The 21,211-nt window shown below is 39.2% G+C and overlaps 1 protein-coding gene across 1 annotated transcript; it reads left to right on the top strand.

Annotated features, from left to right (window-relative positions):
- The first annotated feature begins 245 nt into the window (after positions 1-245).
- STEAP1 (STEAP family member 1) lies at positions 246-13,582 on the top strand. The gene is made up of 5 exons (XM_064678143.1): positions 246-422; positions 3,500-3,604; positions 5,548-6,060; positions 7,510-7,674; positions 9,226-13,582. The coding sequence occupies exons 2-5, from the start codon at positions 3,512-3,514 to the stop codon at positions 9,481-9,483; spliced, it is 1,029 nt and encodes a 342-aa protein (XP_064534213.1). The 5' UTR covers positions 246-422; positions 3,500-3,511; the 3' UTR covers positions 9,484-13,582.
- The last annotated feature ends 7,629 nt before the right edge of the window (positions 13,583-21,211 follow it).

Genomic DNA, 21,211 nt, shown 5'->3' with positions numbered 1-21,211 from the left:
CGCAGGTGAATGCGCCCTTTGTCCGGCCCAGGGCCCAGCGGACCCACGGGCGGGCGCTCCTTGGGGTGGCCGGGGCCCGAGGGGAGACCCCGAGGCCGCACCGCTCCTCCGTCCCCCGGTGGGCAGCTCGGGACGGGGGACGGGACAGCGGCGGAACCCCGCCGGCGCGGAGGGCAGCGGGATGGGCGCCGAGGGCGGGGCCGAGAGGGGAGGTGGAGGCTGCGGCCGCACCCCCCCGCCGCTCCCCTCCTCAGAGTGCGGCGGGCGCTCCGCTGCCGAGCAGGGCTCGCCTTGCCGCCCGAGCCGCCCCGCCGCCCGCACCGCTGACCCGACGGACGGAGCCGAGCTGGGGCCGCCGCTGCCGCCGCCCCCTACGGCGGGAGCTCTGGCGGGGAGGAGAGGCCGGGCTGCCGGGGGCCGAGGTGGGTGAGCCCGGGGCGGCGGGGAGGGGGCGGCCGTGCCCGGAGCCGCCGGGGAGGCGGCCGAGTGCGCCCGCGTGGCCGCGCTGCCGCCGCGGCGGGTTCCGGCTCGGGCCCCGCCCGCCCCGCGGCCGGGACGGGACGGGACGGGACGGGACGGGACGGGCATCCGCGGCGGGCTCGGGCTCCCCGAGGGGCAGTGCCCCCGGCGCACCCTGGCCCAGGAGAAACGCCGAGCGACGCTCTGCGGCTCCCACCTTCCTCCGGGCTTTTACTCGGCTTTCCACCGAGCTCAGCAGAATTTCTGAAGAGCGGGGAAAGTTATTGCCTCGCGTGCCGAGTGCTCACACCGTCCTGCACGATGCAGCGCGCACTTGGGAAGCCAGAGTCATGTCATGCCCAGCACTTTCAGGCTGTCATTTCCCGATAGTGCCAAGATGCAGTCACTGTCCCGTGCTTCTTCCATCACCTCATCCTTATTATCACAGCCTGTTTATTTTACCCATTTTTTCTTTTTTTCGTGGAGCCAGCCCTCAAACCCCTTACTCAGGAAAACTTGTCCTTGACTCGGAATGATGTTTTCTCGTGGTGATGTCTGCACAGTGGGGATCGCTGTTGGTTCTGGGTTACAATGAGGCTGTTTTATTGGTACAAAATGCAATAGTGTGCTCACAGCGTTGGAAACTTGGTTTTCTGCAGCAGGACGTCCTCTATCCTCGCTGACAACTGTCTCCCTGAGCAGAAGGGGTCTGCACTGAGAGTGGACATAAATAAAACTGCTTTCTTTCATAACAGTTGTGACTTAGATGAGGCTGATAACTGATCAGCCTCTTGTCTCTCACAGCGCTCCTAATTTTTTTTTTCAGATGTATTCCAAAAAGACGCATGCTCTAGATTACTTCTTTCTGGCAATTTATTTCACTGAATTCCACTGAATTATAATTCCACTGAATTATAAGTACTTTTTTAGGGTTTTCCAAAACTATTAGTGTGCTTTGTTATTGGGAAATAATTTTGTGTTAACTGGTATCAGAAGCCAAGTGGACTGCCATGGTTTGGTACCTGTGTTTCCTTGCATGCATTTGCATGGCTGTAACCCATATTTCCATGGTGACCACAGGCATTCGTTCACACACACTTTCTTTTTCTTTCCGTCTTCCACTGCATAAACTATTAACGCTGTATTTAACATTGTATTGAACACTGTATCCCAAAAGAACCAATAAATCAGCTTTTAGGATCAGCAGCTGGCCGCCTAGCTCACGGATTATTTTTTTTCACATCGTGTTGTCATTTACTTTATCCTCATCAATACAAACCTTTAGCTAGAAGCTATTACTGGACTCTTAATTTTCTAAATGAAGAGTAATAGCAGCCTGAGAATTGGGTGAATGAGGCTCTCCCATACAGAGCTTCTCAATCTAAATTATGCTTTTGGACCCCTAAGAGAGTGTGGTAGCTAGAAGGTACGGCTCAAAAACAGGGTGACTGCCCTTCATATTATGAGTTCTTTAAAAAGATATCTGGAGTTTACTGTATTGGTTTTTTTTCCAGGTAAGTACATCTACTGAGTTCTGTTTGCAAATTATTCTTTGTCATTGTAACAGCTACAAATTCTGTGTTTTGAAATATATAGAAGTAGAAATTCTTAATTAATCATGGGGCTGCGGAAGCTGAGGTTTTATGAAGATATCTGATACACCGAAACTTGTGATAAAATCACTGGGACTAGCCCTCAGAATAGGAGGAAAAACCAGAAATGTGCCTTCATCAGTCCATGCTTTCTTGTGTGCAGGATATACAAACCCTCCATTAGCTGGTGTAGGAAAGGGTTAACAGCCTGACCTTCAGACAGAAGCTCTTGTTGACCCTACTCTGCAACACTTGTCTGAAAGGTTATGCCCAAAGCGAGAGCTTGCTAGCATGAGGGAAAAATCCAAAGGGAAATACTTAGGAAAAGAATACTTTGGGAAGGAATACTTCAGCTTCAGGTACCTGGTGACCTGGCAGAGAACAAACCCTCATAGCAGACAGTAGAAGACTGTAAGACTCATCTACTGAAGGAACCAGACACAGTAAAAAGGATAATTGTTGAAGTCTGATTTGTCCATATAATTTCCCAAAAGGTTTATGGATACAAAAGAATCAGTAGTTAGAAAAACAGTTTAGTAATTCAGCTGTTCAGTAGGAAAGTACATGGAAGAGCTACCTAGTCATTGTCTTAAAGGTAGGAACAGAAGATCACTCTCTGGTGTGGCACCCTGAGCTTCCAGTGGTGTGGTGCCAGTGCCTCTCCTCCTGCAGTGTGCAACAGTGTGGTGCACGCCTGGGAAGTCCTTGTTGCAGGGCTCTTGCAGTCCTTGTAGTTATTTCACACTCTTCGAGATACTGCCTTTCCTGCTATTCTAGGATTTTCAGAAACATCTCTTTCAGTTTATCCATTCTCTTCCTTTCTTTTTTCCTGGCATCTGATTCCTTGTAGTCCTTAATAGCTTAAAACCATTTCTGCTGGTACCTGTGGGTGGTGAGGATACCTTGGAACAGCATGAGTGAAGCTCCAGCTGAGTTTCTTGACAATCCTGAAGGGAGAATATGCCTCTAAAGCTGTACAGTGACTGTCAGGTAGACCAATCCTAAACGTAAAAAATATTAGAAACAACACATTTGCATGGGTTTCTTGCATCAGCAAGTCTCACGAACTTCCCAAAATCCATCTTCATAATGTTTTACCTGTTATTTCTGTAAGCCATTTCAAAATTATTTATTGAAATTTAAAAACTCGCAGCCTGAATTGATTAATTCATTCCATTGGTGACATGGACATTAGGCTTAAGTATTATTTTTCATCAGTGATTGTGTTCTGTTGATTCATGCTCTCTCTTAGTCTCTGCTTAACCCAGAAGACAAGCTGAGCTTTTCCGTCCTCTTCTCAGAGGACAGACTTTCCTATCCCTAGTTTATTGTGCCTTCTCCAGCAAATGTGTGGAGGAGAGGGAAGAAAACATTTTGAGGGAAAAGAGGCCTTAAAATTCCAGTAAGGCATTTCAAAACCTGTTTTAAATCCTATGTTTGTTTTGCAGGGAATTTCCACAATGGCGAAGAGGGAAGATGGTAATTGTGCTGTTGATCAGAATGCAAGTCAGAACATCATGCCAAGAAGAAATATAGGAAATCTTAACTACTTGGTAATGTTTCTGTAAAAAAGCAGCTCATATGTCACATAGAATATTGCAGTCTTTGATTTGATTTTGTCCAGAGACAGTGCTCCCATCACACTGGCATATCATCAGTAGTTTTAAAGGCTTGTCACAATATTGACATGAAGAGATAAAAAGATAAAGAATATCCCATTCAATTTAATCACAGTCCATGATAAAAAATACACAAAGTTTGGGACAGCTAAAAACTACATGAGGTTTGCTGCTAATTGCATTTTACCCGATGAGCAAAATTCTGTAGAAATAATTTTGGATTTTTATACAGGAATATAAAATCTATCTTTGGAGGAACCTTCATGATTGCCACATGGCATTCAGCAAGTTTTCCACCCCACATAAAAAAGTCCAGAAAAAAAAATCCATTTCAGCATCCTTTGCCTCTGCAACTGCAGATGCACAGAACTAGTTCAAGCTACAACTTTCCGTTCTAACATGAACTACCTCACAGGCTGTGAAATAATGAATTAGGCTTTGCAAACTATCTCTTCAAGAAATAGGTATGTCTCTGGATAAAACTTTGGTTCAGATGTGAATCTCATTTTGTATAATTTATACCAACTTCCAGTTCTGCAATGCATAGTCTACACTCTTCTTCACAGACTAGAGAATAAAAGTTACGTAGGCTACTCATTCATTGTTACAAATATATGCTCTTATCATTAGATAAACACATAGTGGCTATTCAGCTAAAAAATTCTCATAAAGACTATATACCTTTTAATTTTACAATGAGGCACTGTAGGTAAAACAGTCAGAGTTGGGGGAGGCTATCGTCTCTAATGAGGATTTTACAGCAAGATAGCAGTGCACATATTTTATTTTCATGTTGAAACAAAACCTTTCTGTGTCATTGAAGATGAACATGAGGCTTTCACCTACTTGCCTTATGTACAAGTAGTACCCACAGATAATATTTCCTTAAAACAGACAATGCCATTTTGCTTTCTGGATATCTGGACACATCAGGCATTCTAAAACTGAACCATTGCACCATTAGTTCAGTTTTACTTTATGTTTCACAGGACCTACATGTTTATTACCTAACATATGAGTTCTCTCCCCATGGTTAGCTCTCTGTTGCATTAAGTGCAGTGTCCTGCTGTTGGTACATGGATTTTCTTTTTGTGTGTGTACTGATCATGTATCTAAAACTAAGGGATATTTTTAAAATATATTATCTCAGTTTAAACCAGTTTATAATATTACACTAAATTTTTTATACTAGCTTTGCTTCTTCTAAAGTCAGTGATAATTGTGCCAAGATCTGTGAGCCATACTTACTTGGCAGCAGAAAATTCAGCTTTTTAAACTGAAGTGCCTCTGCTTCATGAAGTTTCACCAAAGAGAAAACTATTACATTTGTGAAGGAGAGGAAGAAGACCACAGGACGTGATGCTGGAGTTGATAGATGTGCAACTGGTCTAACGTGCTGGATCCAAAACATTTCCAATTGCATCCTTTTCCCCCATTTAAATGTCATTAAATTAGCTATGACAGAATGAAATATTTTATTATCTTTAGACTCTGAACGCTGTTACTGTGCATATTATTTGTGCTACGTCATTAATTCTGTAGCTGACATTTGACATTTGAAATCCCTAACTCATATCATAAGAAGCTGAAATAATGCTTCATGTAATGTAATCATAATGTAATCCTTCTTCTCTTGCAGTGTAGTTAACTTCCTGGAATTAAATCTATTTTGGAATCACCACAGATAATGAAGAATGGGAAATCTATGCTAAAAGTGCCTTGCTCAAGTACTGACCATGCTGTTTGAAATAGTGCATATATTTTGTATATGGTTTCAGTGCAGTACAGTGTAAAAGCCATGATGGCAAATACTGTCATTACTGAATTTTTTAATCTTCTCTTGAACTCATTTTGTATTTGCTTTCTGTCATTTCCAGAATGTGGATATGCAAGTCACCAATCCACCAGAAGCAGCTGCACTTTTTGATTTACATCAAGCACACCATTTTGGTGAGTTTGAACACTCTTCAGAACAGCACTGCAAGCAGGATCTGTTCCCTAAGTGGCACTTGCCAATGAAGATAGCATCTGTGGTCTCATTATTAATATTTATTTATACTTCTATGAGAGATGTCATATATCCTTTTATAACCAGAAAGGAAAATGTTTTCTATAAAATTCCAATCCTTGTCATAAACAAAGTTTTACCAGTGGTTTCAATTACCCTTTTAGCACTAGTATATTTACCAGGAATATTAGCTGCTGGTTTCCAACTGTACTTTGGCACCAAGTATAAAAGATTTCCCCAGTGGCTGGATAGATGGATGTTATCAAGGAAACAATTTGGACTTCTCAGTTTCTTCTTCGCTTCAATGCATGCCTGCTATAGCCTGTGCTATCCAATGAGAAGATCATACAGATACAAGCTGCTGAACTGGGCATTCCAGCAGGTACGATGGGCACGCAAACACCAACCCTTCTGTATTCTGAAAATCCTTGTTTGGGTCATTCAAGCAAATCCAGATGGGGAAAAGCCATTTTCATTGCCTTATTTGATTTTGAAGTAGATCCCCAGAGAGCACTGTTAAGGGACAGAGCAGGACCTAGTTATTAAAGCATGTAATAGAGAGTCAAGAGTCATCACAGCTATGCCAGTGTGTATTAAGTAATTTTCTTTATTTGGGTTTTTTTTCTGTCTCTGTAAAGTACACAAAATTATAACTGCCTCACAGGAACATTTAAGTCTTTGGCACACTATTAGTTTAGTGTGGATTAATCTTCTCTGGACCAGTGGAATCTACCAACAAAAACTGACCACTGAACACACCATTTCTATACATCTTTTTTGCAAAGTAAATAAGCCAGCAGTGAAGGAGGGCTGAGCTAAATCTCAATAATCTGTATTTGCCACAAACTAAATTGCTTCACAATTGAACTGATGCACACTACCTTGTTAAAAAATAGAATTTCAGTGATGCTTCCGAGTCATGGGCAATAACTGGCTTGAAAAACTCTCTAATGTTCTCTGTGACTAGAGAGTTCCTAATCCTCACTTATCACTTTGAGTGCCATAAGTATTGCAGTATAAAGAATATTCCAATATAAGGTATAGACTAGAAATGCACGTTTTTATTACCCCCAAAGTCTGATCTAGAGTTTCATTAAAAGCACAATATGATGTTAGCAGCTTTTTAAGATTTCTGTAAACAGTCAAACTAACTGTTGAAAACTCTGAAATCAGCCTTACTGGTAATCTGACTTGAAGGGATTACCAGATACTTCCATGAGATTCCAGTTTCCAAGATGCAGAAATTACCATATTTGGAGCATATTATGCCATGGTGATCACTAGCAGCATCAAAGGGCTGGTGCAAGTAGTCATAAAGAGGAGAAGCTTTGACATCGGTTTATTGAAATCACAAATGTTCAAAGTTGTATTTTTTAAAAAAATACAGCTAAGCAATTACCCTGACAGGATACCACCATTAAGAATGCCTGCTGAATTAGCTCCCTGAAATAGTGCTGTTAATATGTTTCCTGTTGTTATAATCTCCCTGATATGGTATTTAGCCATGGATGGATTTTTTTTTTTGTCGATGACAAGATTTATGCTTCTGTGAAGGCAGCTTAACAGGCCTCAGAACCAGTCCCTCCTGGGCCATGATTCTGATGAAGTCTAAGTTCTTCTCCCTTAAAGCTCACCTTTGCTTTGCAGTTACTGTTAGAAACTTTGTCACCAGAAGTATATAGCAGTTACCTTCAGAGACATTCAAACAAACGATAATACTGTGTTTCTTGGCTTATTTCCTGAGTATTGTGGTGAAAATAGTGAAATTGTATTTCACACAAATGGCCAAGTGTGCCAGTCTGTAATTTTAAATATGGTGTTCCTTTGGCAGGTCAAACAAAAAAAAGAAAATGCTTGGATTGAACACGATGTTTGGAGAATGGAGATTTATGTGTCTCTAGGAATTCTGGGACTTGCTTTGCTGGCCTTGTTGGCAATAACATCAATTCCATCTGTCAGTCACTCTTTGACTTGGAGAGAGTTCCACTACATTCAGGTGCGCATCATGTCATTACCCAACATCTTTAGCCCCATTTGTAGAACTGTGTGTTATCAGCTAAGACCATTAGGAGTTAGAAATATCAAACACAGAGGAGTTAGTGAAACGAATCTAAAAGTTTGTTCTGTACTCTTTGTTAACAGCTTTGTAAGAAATGTTCTTTCCATTTGCTGTTTTGTCAGGAGAACAGGCTGTGGTGTTGAGGGTATAAAATGGGATGAAAAAGAACTCAAACCACTTTTTTCTCTCCTCTTGACTTTCTGACCAGCAGCATTTTCTCTCCAGGACCCTTCCTTAGCTCTGGTGCTGAAGGTATTTCCACAATATTCTAGGCATCTTATCTTTCAGGAATGCCCTGTGTCCTGCTGAATTGGGATTAGGTAGTATTAAACCAGTAAATGTTGTTCCCATACAGCAGGGTGTATTCTGAAAAGGAGACATCCTAGAACAGATGCATAATCAAATCCAGCTAGTCTTGAGTTTGCTACTGCTGTGCTTGTTTCCTTCATCCAAGGTTTGCTCTTAATTACTGCATATGCAGTAATTATCAGGGGTGTTTCTGCTGACATCAGTATGATCACGCTAGAGTTAAGCAAGTGTTCAATTAGGCCCCTGAACACCAAAGCCTGAAAATTCAATAACCTACTAAGTACCTGGCATTTGAAAATTTGATTTAAATTTTAAAAGTAGATCTGAAGTGTCTGCAATTAGTAGATTTGATATTCTGCACACTCTTTGAAGTCCATCATTTGTAAGAGAAGTTTTCTAGTGTACGGAAAATATGGACAGGTGAGGAGGGAGTTTTCAAATGCGTGACTCCTTTCAGTATTGAAAGACTATGGTGAAGAAACCCAGAAGAGTAACCCTACTGTGTTAGACTTGTTTTATAAACAAATAACTTTTATATTCGAAAATCAGATTCTGTACATTGAGTAGTTTTTGACTTCACTGATGAATATAAGATTGTTAAGTGACAAGAAACTCAAAATTACTAAAACTCTAGCTTAAAATTTCCTTTACTCCTGAATTTGGTAGCCAACCGAAGCCAAATTTATCACTGTATGTGAAATGAAAGACTTGAGTTTCCTGTAGCTGTGCAATTGCTTGTGTCATAGTACTAGACTTAGTAGTTTGTGATTTTAATTTAGCTTAAATCAATTAAGCCCTTTATATATCTGCTTTTGAACTCAGAATAATTTATCACCAAAATAAAGTAATTTAGGATACACATGACATCTATAAATTGAAATACTGAGAATTGACCCTTTTTCAGGAATAGCCTGTAATGTCCTCTGTATATTAGCTAAATATCATAGCAATACTTGAAAAATGGGCCTCATCTGTTTTCTTTTACAGTGGCATAGAGGGGTACAGTTGGATTCTTGAATTATAGTTCTTACATTTTAGTTCAAAGCTGATGGTCTCTTTTCTTTAACTTGCATGTTGTTGGTTGTAGCCCTTCCTGATTTCCATACTTGCTTAGCAGAGTACTCTTTTTGCCAAGTTGGGAAAAAATAAATAGCTTACTGTTTTCTTTCTCTTTTTCAGAGCAAGATGGGATATGTAGCTTTGCTCCTATGCACCGTTCACGCACTGGTGTTTGCTTGGAATAAGTGGGTCGATGTTAACCAATTTATCTGGTATACACCACCTTCATTTATGATAGCAGTTTTTCTTCCTATTGTAGTTCTGCTTTGTAAATGTATACTGCTCCTCCCATGTTTTAGGAAGAGGATAAGAAAGATTAGATGTGGTTGGGAAGCTAACACACAAACCAATCAAACCAGCATGACTTCCAGACTGTAGATCAAATATGAATATTTCCTATGTATGTATGTAAATATGCTCAAGGCCACGAAATATTCTCTCATGAGCTCTGTTTTCACATTTTCTATAGATGTTTCTTTTTCACTTTTCATTTTGACTTCAGGAGTATGGCATACTTGATGCAATTTTGACTTTTTCTAAGACAGAAGATGGAAACATTTCTTTTACACTTTAATCTGTGTTTTGGTATTTGATCATTTCTTTCTTCTGACTCACTGCTTCTAAAATCCAAGGGTTTCATTGTCTCAATCCTAATTCTTTTGTAGGCAAAAACAAACATAAATCATTGCTCCAGATGACCACACAAAGTAAAAAAATTATTACAGCACAGAACCCAGGAATGCTTTCTGCTTCATGTATTCCTTTGTTAAATCTCAGTATTATAATGGGACAAAAACCATTCCCCCTTATCACCTGCGTCCTATGTTACAGTCTCCAGAATGGGGACCTTGGCACATGAGCCAGACAGAAACTGTGTATTCCCTCCAGGTCTTGAACTTAGACAATTGGGCGAGCAGAATTTCAGGGAACTTTACAAGGTAAATATATCCTGAGGCTTGGGCACAGTTTAAAAAAAGAGTTTTTAAACTCAGATCTCCCTCTTATGCAGGACTAGGTGTGTCTCTGTTTACTTGAAACCATAAAACATTTCCCATTTTTTATTCCATGAACACGTTCTTTTGTTTTTGATGCTGGAAATTTTCCATGTTTTTGACCTAATCCTGCAGCCCATGACACGTGCTAAACTTTATTCACACAAATTATTCCAGTGGGATAACTCAGGTCAGGTAAATGTGTTTTGCTGTTTACTCTAGGGCCAGCACAATTGTGTGACTAGAAGAAAAACATTAAAAATAGACATTTGAACCTTGCCATTGATTTGGTGAGATTTCCATGTAAAATGGCTTCCAAATGCATTTGCTTTTGCAGAAATTTTCATAATAACTTTAATAAGCTCATTAAACCTCACTTTCCCTATGTTACATTGGTCTGGCTGAATTTTTAAATGAATAATTAATTTGTTAGTATCTGTTTTAAAATATGTTATTCAGTAGTAATTATTGTCAGCGATCATCAGGAATATTTCTGCCAGTCTCCCTGAAGGAGCTGACTACGATGTGGACTGTTGCTGCCACCTATTGCTGGAATCATCTGAATGAGAATTGTAATTGGTAATGGCTCTGGTATTAAAACAAACAGGAAAACAATGTATGCCTAATATATGGTGCTAATGATTCCGTTGTACCTTTGTGGACTTTTACACTGAGAATAAATAACAGGCAAATTAAATAGATACGGGGATATTACATTTTGCATTTCCCTGGTTATTACAAGTTGATTATTGCAACTTAAAAGTTGGCCTTATTTGCACATAATATAGCACTGTGAAAATAAGTGGGGACATGGTGGCCTGTATAATATAGAGTGAAATGAGTGGCATTGTGTATCAAACCAGTAATGCATGACAGAGGCAAAAACTCTAAAATACAGGAAGCTAGTCTGCAATGTTAATCTAAGAAATTTCTAACAGAACAGGAAAAATGTGTTTCTCAATGCCTTTGCATTTACATTTCTATAAATGAGCTAAATCAAATCTTTTATAAGTCATAAGCTCTATGCACTTGTTACAGAAGGTAGTGTAAGCTAGCATAACTTCATTCATTTCAATCAGTTAATATGGGTTGAATTCCTAACATAAATTACAGGTGAAAACCAATTTCAAGATCATCACATACTATACAAACTGACCTTTTATGGTCACCGTTCAGCTGGGGACATTAAGCACACTTCAGACTTTTCTCTCTAGCATTGTCCAGGAACAAACACAGAAGTGTCTTCTATCAGCTGAAATTTGCATACAGTCTACAAAAGCTATTCTGAAAATCACACATGACATCCAAACATTCAAGCATGTTTTTCCCTACTGATTGTTTTGAGCCTACTGTTTGCAGCCGGGTTTTCTGTGTCCCATCTAGCCATTTCTCTAGAAACTACCACTGAATGCATATAGCCAGAACGTGAAACCTCTTATCAAGCCTCTTCCCTGCTTTGTAAGTCTTTAGTAAACTACTTCTGAGTAACTCACTTCCCAGTCTGCAGGCTGCCCAGGAAAGTGGTTAAGTCACCATCCCTAAAGGTATTTAAAAGATATGTACATGTGGCACTTAGGGACATGGTTTAGTGGTGGGCTTGGCAGTGTTAGATTTGTGGTTAGACTCGATGATCTTAAAGGTCTTTTCCAACCTAAGTGATTCTATGATTCTATTTTCAAGCTTTTAAGGCATTCAGATACAACAGTGAGGGAGGAGGCTCATGTAGGGTTTATAAAAGGCTACAGAAGAAAATGCCATTGACAGTATTTAATTTCTCCCTTTGTAACAGACATGATTTAGTTCAACACTAATTAAACTAAATGCATATGTACCTTTTAATTTATGTTTATGTACCTATTCCAGAATTCAGTGTATTAATACGCCTATATCTACTATAATACATTAAATCAATGTGTGTGCACATTTTAGGCACTTATTTGTATAACACTAATTACTTCTATAAATCTCTGCATCAATAAATGCTTCAATGTATGCTGTATCTGCCATTGTGTCATATACATCCTGGGTATAAAGGTAAAAAGGCACAGTAGACTCTAGAAAAGCTGCTGATATGAACAATAAAAATGGCTTCAGTCAAGGAGAACCATTCTCTCCATACTGGTGAAGAGCCTGGAGCCTCCAAAGGAAAGAAGAAAACAGAATCTGTCACTCTAGCAGAAGTGGTTTTGCAATGCCTCTACAAGGCCTGCAAAGTACTTCTGTCAGTCGTTACATATCTCCAGTATATTTAAGTGAGAGACACAGAATTCAAACTCTGGAGATACACTCATAAATTATTGAAGGGGTTTGAGGAATTTTATGCCAAGTTCACCTGGGGTAGTCATATCCAGAATACTATTCCCAAGAAGTGATACCAACAGTCAGGAGGCTAAAGCCAGGGCTGTGCTGGCTATGATTTAATGCAAATTCCTGTTGACAGTAGCATTTACTGCAAGCTGTCCTTCCCTTTGGCCACTCTTCTCTGTTCTCAGTTCTGCAAGTCTTTAAGGATGTGAAGTTCATCAGACCAAGGCATTGGATCCAGTCAAAAAGTAATGGAGAAAAAAGAATGATTCAGCCAGATGCATTCACAAGTCTGATTCACCTGACAGTCATGCACATATGTCAGCAGGGAGGATGGGAAGAGGAATGGCATAAAGAGGCAGTGTAACTGACACCAGCTTAAAATGCATCGTTCCAAGTGCTCCTAAAAGTCAAGACTTAAGTTACTTCATCCTATTTCAGTAGCAAGAATATTTCATTGGTTCACTTATTGGTCATGTCCTTAGTTTTCCATGAATCAGTGGGCACAAATGTGTTCTAGAAATTGTCATCAAAAACCGTATAAAACTGACTGACCTCTACGTGACTGTGGGCTTTGTGGTTTCATTTGTAGAGATTATCTCACGTCTCCACATCTTTTCTCCTACATCCACGGTTTCTAGTACTGTCCCTCAATAACATAAAATGTTATGTTAACCATTTTTGAAATTCAAACTGCTTTCTTTTAAGCTGATTTTCTTTAAATGACATTAAATGAATAATTTAAAAGAACAAAACAAAACAAAAAGACCAGTTTTTGAAAACATGCTGAATCCACCTCTAGAGAATGTAAGCTGCTGTAGTCACTGTATCTGACAATGGCTGACCAATGCCACTGATTTTTTTCGGTAGTGACAGGAGTTCTTGATCCCATCAGCATGCTCTGTTGTTGATGGCAAAATTATTCCTTTTGGTGAGACTGTGGACTCCTTAAAACAAGTCTCATTGAATTCAGTTCCATCACGGTTCAATTTATGCATCGTTTGACCTTTTCTGTAGATTGAATGTAACATTTGAATGGGTGTAGTGAGGTTAATTTATTAAGTAGGCATAATAAATTTTCAGATATTTTCAAATGAAAATATATAAAACCAATCACTGGACAAAATTCTATAAACATAAAAAAGACCACAGCTACTTCCAATAAAGATGATGCAGCAGAAGATAGTTGGTTTGTCTTTTTTTGTTTCTTTTTATGTATATTTCATCTTCAGACCATGAAAGTATATTGCTGGGATAAATATGCTATGTCTTTGACCTAGTTAAAGCTGTGTAGTCTCTGTGGGACTGGTAGAATACTACCACTGCTACTGATAGAAGTATTTAGTCCTTAAATTTTATCCGTTGGGCTCACTATTTAATAAGTAGTGAGACAAGTGTGGGGATTTTTTGAACTGGACAGTCAAATTTGTAGTTTGCAGTCAAGTGCAGTCTTTATACACATGCTTATACTGTTTTTTTGAATGTCCTTTACTGAAAAAGAATTTTCCATGTGAATATCTCCATTACTTGGAATGCTGAGAATTATCTTATTGCTGGACTTAAGGAATGGCCACATAACTATCTCTAACTGGCCACATAACCATTTGTAATTATTTCTCTGCCTTTTTTTTTCAGTCACATGCAATTGCATTTCTCTCTTGTCTGTACCTGTGCATGTACCAGAATAATTTTTGAACAGTGCATCTCATTAATTCAAAAATGTTCTAAATGTTCTAACAGAAAATCCTTAAAAAGAAAATAAACAAGAAGGTGGAATTGGAAAAACATAAGCCATTTGCAAGGCTCCTCAAGCATCTCCATAATGATTTAGGAGTCTAAAAATTGTTTGATGTTACCCATAATTAAAATAATGACGACTTTTTCTTGTGACTTCTAATTTGCAATCAACTTAGTACTTTCACAAGGATATGAACATCCTAAATTATTTATTCCCAGATAATTAATGACAGACAATAGAGTATTCTGGGGCAGAGGCAGGTTGGGACTATGAAGATGTGCAAAGAGGCATCAACATGGAATTGGAAGGAACAGGACAATAGGAGATCTGGAAAAAAGAAGAAAGGAGACATTACAAGCACTCAGATTTTCTTATGAAAGGAAATATTAAAGGAGCCCAATGTTAAAGGGGAAAAATAAGTCAATGGAGGATACTGAGTGAGATTACTGAACATCATCAAGTTCGTAGGGAACAGAAATTGTTAATCAGGGAGATGGGTAAAATGGAGGACAACAGAATGACAGGTGGAAGAGTCTGAAAAAACTGAAGTGAATACTCAAAACAGAGGGGATGGGAGGGTTAGTTTTCTACATGGAGTAGGGAAATGGAATGAACAAATACAAAGAGCTCAAGTGTGTGCAGAATTTGACCTGCAGAACCTATTATGCTGCAACCTCTTCTCCAATCCTGAAATACTATTTGAGGCATTCTGAAGAAGTCTGTTCAAAATCCACTGAAATGTATAAACACCAGCAAGGTTATAAGAGGTTTAGCGACTTGAAGGAATTATTCTTTGAGATGCAGCTCTATGATTTTATTATGGATGAGGAAGAGACTGCTTCTGAAGCTTGGGAAACAAGTCATAGATATTGCTCCACTTTTCATAATGATCCATATAGAAACTGAGTTATTTTCAAATAACAGCAGACATTGCTGTTTTACTTCCTGGTAAAGTCTACATCATGCTAAATGAAGACAAATGTTTATGTAAGACACAATGAAGCTAACCCACTCTTAAACCTTACTTATGCAAAAGAGGGAACCAACTGAAATCAGAATTAAATGGTGCATTACTAATTCTTAAGAACTTCAGTTTTGTCCTTGTTCTGATATCACTATTCTACTGCAAATATTTAATCCTCACCATTTAGTTCTTCCAGAGGCAAATTTCCCAGTGAAACCAATGGGACTTTTACTTAGCTATTCAGAGACAGATTTGTCCCTGCAGTCACATAAATACTTCAGGTCTGCTTTCTCCTTGACACAATTATCAATAAATTGTTCACATTCTCCAGTATTTGGGATGGACTCTATTCTGCCATGAACCTGCTATCAAGACAGTCTTATCAAGGGAACAGCAATAAAATTTATTACCATTTCTCTATTACCAGAACCTGGCCTGGAGCACTCCATATCACAACACAGCAGCTGAGCCATGAAATCTCCTCCTCATCAACTCCCCAGCTTTATTCAGTCCTGTTTTAATACTCTTGCTTAGTTATTTCTAAGTACCTCCCTGAAAACTCTTCCATATAATTTTCTTACACCTTTCTGACACCAAGCTGCTAAAGAATAAGGTGATGGGGAATGCCAATGGCAAGGAAGAGAAAAATGAAGTACATTGGGTAAGTGGGAATGAGATACACTTAGATCCTAGAATGAGGTGAGAGTGGGTGGGTGAATGAAACGGGGAAACTGTGAGCCTACAGAAAGTTTGGGAGTTGGAAGGGGAATATCATGTATTGACTGGCCCTTTTAATGCTCTCTTCCCTCTGTTTTCATATTCTTATCCAATCTGATCCACCTCGATCCCTCCCTTTTCCCACCTTTGGTCCTTTCCCTAAACATCCCACAGTAAGTCCTACACATTCTTAAATAATAATTTTCAGACAATTATTTTCTCTTTGCACACTATACCAAGTTCCACATGCCTTTAGAAAAACACCTTTTCAGTTCACATTACCTTTCAGGGGAAACAGTTTCTTCCCTTGATAACCTTGGTGCATTTTGCCCCAGGGACAATGATCTGGTCATTCCCCTTGGATGGTCTCCGCAGTAGGCAATTTGGTTTCATTTTCATTGATTAGCTTGCTGGGGTTCCTTTGCCTGTTATTGCTCCTCTGACCCTCCTTAGATCTTTGTGTTTGCCATGATTAGCTTTTGATCATTTAGCCCTACAATACAGAGAAGAGCTTCTCACATGATCAGGGTATGGAGCAGCTGCTTTACAGTAAGAGACTAAAAAGGTAGAAGTTCTTCAAATGAGAGGAGAGAAGGTGGAAGGTAACAAAATCAAGGTTTATAAAACATTGAGGAAAGTGTCCAAGATAAACACAGAATTGTTATTCACCAAATTCCCATTATCAGGAATAGAGAGGATTCAATGGAACTAGGAGATCAGTTTACAACTGATTAAGAAAGTGCATCTTTCCTCAGACACACAAATTCTGGAGCTTGCTGCCACGAAGGGCTGTGGAGGCAAACAACATCAGCAAGTTCAAAAGGAGGTTAGACAAATCCAGAAACAACAGCCCCCAAAGCAACACCAAAGGGCTTTGCAAGTGTGTACCCTATGACATCACTAGGGTAAATATGGATTTGGAGGAGAGTACAAAATACAGTTGCCAGGCTTGCACACTCTCCTTGAACAGCATTTTGTTTTGCTGCTCTTGAACATGTATTACTGGGTTAGACAGGCTAGTGGTCTGACCAAGTATGGTGTTTCTTATGTTCCCTTACCTCAAGAGGAAATCTCTCAGACTAACATACTCCTCCCAGTTTTATGGCTGGAAAACAAATATGTTGGGAATGACAACTTAAATCCTAAAGAAAAGACTATTGCCTTCATATTGAAAAAACTGCTTAACTCTCAGGCTCTGTAGCAACTCATTGGTCTCGGTTCATAGCTGTGGAATTAACTACATAAATCTTCACAGGACTGGGAACAGAATTAGCATTTAATTGCTCTGTAAAGATAGATATTTTCCTCTCACAGTGCTAAGTTGCTGTAGAATTATCGTGTTTTCATTTTTGTTTTTCAGAGAATATTTTACTCAGCTGGCATGATCCCATTCAGTGAAACAAAATGTTCAGAATCAACTAACTGAAGACCTAATCTAATAATGACAAGGTACATGTAATAAGATTACAAATATTTTACATGTTAGGTGAGATATTTCTATGTTTTCACTACCATGATGATACATACCACACAGTGTATACCACACCTGCATCAGGACAGGCCAGCCTGCTGGAAAGCAGCTCTGCAGACAAGGACCTGGGGGTCCTGGTGGTCAAGCTGTTCATGCTGTTCATGCGTCAGCACTGTGCCCTTGTGGCCATGGAGGCCAATGGGATCCTGGGATGCATTAGGAAAAGTATTGCCAGCAGGTTGAGGGAAGTGATTGTGCACCTCTACAGAGCCCTTGTGAGGCTGCACTTGGAGTGCTGAGTTCAGCACTGGGATGGAACCAGGCTCTTCTCAGTTGTGCTGAGCAATAGGAAAAGAGGCAACAGGCAGAAACTGATGCACAGGAAGTTGCACCTGAATATGAGGAAGGGTTTCTTTACTGTGTGGGTGACTATGCACTGGAACAGATTGTCCAGAGGTGTTGTGGAGCCTCCCTCGGTGGAGATATTTGAGAACCGTCTGGATGCAATTCTGTGCAATGTGCCCTAGGATAACCCTGCCTGAGCATGGAGGTTGGACCACAATTACCCACTGTGATCCCTTCCAACCTTATCCATTCTATGACTCTGTGATCTTGATTAATTTTTATTTCACTTCTGCTCTCAAGAAAAATCTGTGGTCTGCAGCTTTGTGAAGGAAATTTGAATTTAAAGAGCTAAAATCCTGTTAGTAAAACACACTAGTCTTAGGCTGTCAAATGGTGGGCAAACCACAATCCAGCCTATGCTACCATCAGCATAGTATTCAGGCAAGTATTATTGTCTTTTGAATGTGTTTTTCAGTTTTGTAATATCCATGCTTTGCTAGGAAGGAGGTATGTCTGTTCTTGGTTAAGAAGTCAACTGACCGAAAGCTTTGCTCTGGATGCAATTGTTTGCATTATAAAAATAATCAATTTTTCCCCTGGCTTTGGGTCCAACAATTATTGCATGCACAAGATCACACTTTTAGAACCACCTGTCTCAGTAGATGCCTTCTAAGATGAGCAGACACAAACCAAGAAGAAAATTTCTGACCTTCTATTACTTACTCCACAAGGCAAATGTTGTTTCAGAAAGAAGTGGAAAGGTCATACGTGATTTTGTGCTTCACATGAAGCCAAGAACAAAGGTCCTGGAAGCCCTCAACTGAACATCAACAATAGTTATGGAAAACCATAGTCAGAGAAAGCTAGGAAAGGTTTCCTTCCTTCAGCTTTTTTTCGGTGAATAAAATTTATCTGATAAATCATAAAATCAGAAACAATCCTCACTGTTTTTCTACTGGATTTTTTTTTTTTTAGGGGGGCAGGGAGGTGGAGAACAGAGCTTGGAACAATCCTCTACTTGCCCTTAATTTGTAATCTCTCTTGTGAAGAAGGAGATACTTTGTCTTGTTTCCCGTGACTTGCCAGTATTTCTCAACTACAGCTTATTAAATGTGCATTATAAGGGCTTTTCTTCCCTTTTCTTCATTCTGTCTTTCTTTTTTTTCTCTATTCTTTTTCCTTTCCTTTTTCTTTGTTACATTTTTTTCACTTCTCTTCACTCTTCTCCTCCCCTCTCCTTCTCAAAAGAATATCTAAGTGTTTTCTTTTATCTACTTCAGTTTGTGCTTCTTTCCTTGCTTTTAGCTACTGAAATTTAGACCCTACAGGGTCTGAAAAGTTTGTGATACCCAGAGAGCTAGTGAAAAGGGGACATCACAAATTGATTAAATCCAAAGACTGAAAGAAGATATTTTAGTTGAGGTATTCACCATTTATTTTTGTTCTTTGTTTAAATAATAGTTAGGGTGGTGGAGGTTTTTTAATAATATCTTTATTTAACCAAAAAAAATTTTTTTCAAGTAAACAATTACATCAGATCTCTACAGATCCATTTTGTCCTTATAAAAAATGGATAAGAGGTATAAGTTTTATTTTTAGATTTAATTGCAGGCTGCCATAAGAAAAAATTAGATGGTCTGAATGTTCCTGGCTGGGAAACACTGTATTTTTCTGCTAAGTTACGAAATTAGCTTTGTTGAGGGTAGTATGCCAAAAACTATTGTATTTGGGTTTGTTGCCCTGGTAGGAAGTAAAATCTTTTTGTGTTTGTTTTCACTCTCTTGCCATGGGGAAATCCCCAGGGCTTTGCTTTCCCATTGCCAAGAGGAAGAACCAGAATATCTGTTCCATTTGCCAATTGGAAAGGCCTTTGTTATGTTCCATCCTGTAAAGAAAGAAATAATACTGCTACCCTGGACTTTGATAAAAAAAGAAAAACACCTGCTAAGAGAAAGTAATCCCCTTTCCTAACAGGTGGTTTAAGATACCCATTTAACAGGGTATCTGAGAATTATGCTGACCACAGATCTTTGTACATAATTTGAGAGACCTGTAACTATCCAATTTCATCCTCTCACTAAAGAGACATGGTCCAATTTTGCTGAGAGTTTAAGTATATAAAAGGTATTTATATACCCATTGCTCTCAAGCTAATCTCTGTGCAAAACAGGGCCATCTATGCTTTTCCTGCTTGAATAGATCAGTTACACAGCAATGGAAGGAAGGCTGTAGTTGTTTTAGTTCCAATTTCAAACAAGAATTTTCAAACTGCACAACCTCAAAAAGGTGCTAGGAAAGCACAGGAACAAGTTAAGTCCATCACACTGCCTTGATTTTAATTTTTGAATGTACTAGAAACCAAGTTAGTGGTGTCTGTTCAACAGGCTGATAAATAAATGACCACGACTCAAAAATTCCCTCATTTACTGCTGTGCCAAAGGCTAAAGCCAGGTAGGTTTGCACACAGGAAAGGAGAAACAACTGAAGAAGAAATGAACAACGTACGTGACAAATAACACTGAATGACACCCGTGGGAACCCAACTGGATTAGGAATAAAGGGCCAGAATCAGAACTGGCACACGCTACATACTGCAGGCTGGAAGGCAGAACCTGTGGCTCTTTCCCAAGAAAACGTGGCTTTTGAGTGCTCACAGGCCAAACAGCTTTACAAGAAACAGGTAACAAATCAAGGATCGCTAACCATATACTACCTGCGTAAGAAAAAAGCCCCCTTCTTGTTAAAAAATGAACACAGATCTAATGTACCATCTCCTAAAGGTCTGAGTCTTCTGTTCAAGACTTTATGCTGCAGTAATAATGTAAAAAAATCCTGCAGGAAAACAATGACAAACATTCATATTTACAGGTTTCTTATTAAGGCTTTAATTCAAATAAATTAAGATTTATAAGATTGTGACTACTCTGATCGTGTATGATCCATCGTCATTTTGAGGTGCATGAGTTAGTCTCATGACTAAATATGCCCATTTTAATGTAAATAACTTTCTGGTAACAAGATTCAGATAAGGTAGTGCTTCACCCACAAATAATGCAGGAAAGAACATTCTGCTTTTTTCCTTTGATACATTTGTTGGTTGGACTAAAATTTTTGAGCTTATACTACTGTAGCTGTACTGGCTACCGAAAAACAAGCCTAGGATGATGACCTCTGAATCAATAGCAAAGAAAAGGAGAATATTAGAGCAAGAAACTGAAGAGCTGACATGCTGGTTCTCATCATGGAAAAGGCCAATTCCTTTCTGAGTAGTCACCTTTTTGTTTACTTCTGTGGAATACTGACTCAGTCCTCAGTGTCTTGGAGCTGAAAATGCAATTTGGAAAATTAGGCAATAGAATTTCTGTGCTCCTGTTTAACAAATTAAAAAATAATTTAAAATATATGTTTTCAATGTCAAGAAAATTACTTACTTAATAATGGGGAAGGGGGAAGAACGGCTTCTGAACTACAACAGGAAAGTGTCTCAGCCCTCTTTTCAAATTCTACAGCATGGTTGTCATGACTATATATTGAAACAAGTGTTTGAATTGATTATATGGTTCATTCAGCTGAAG

The sequence above is a fragment of the Pseudopipra pipra genome, chromosome 1 (assembly GCF_036250125.1).
Source record: "Pseudopipra pipra isolate bDixPip1 chromosome 1, bDixPip1.hap1, whole genome shotgun sequence".
Classification (NCBI taxonomy): domain Eukaryota; kingdom Metazoa; phylum Chordata; class Aves; order Passeriformes; family Pipridae; genus Pseudopipra; species Pseudopipra pipra.
Note: the sequence above shows the minus strand (reverse complement) of the source record. Positions and strands in the feature narration are given on the sequence as shown.

Coding starts and splice junctions, on each gene's coding strand:
- STEAP1 (XM_064678143.1), top strand. CDS start 3,512: ATGGCGAAGAGGGAAGATGGTAATTGTGCTGTTGATCAGAATGCAAGT. Junction 6,061..7,509: donor TGAACTGGGCATTCCAGCAG/GTACGATGGGCA, acceptor TTCCTTTGGCAG/GTCAAACAAAAAAAAGAAAA. Junction 7,675..9,225: donor GAGAGTTCCACTACATTCAG/GTGCGCATCATG, acceptor TCTCTTTTTCAG/AGCAAGATGGGATATGTAGC.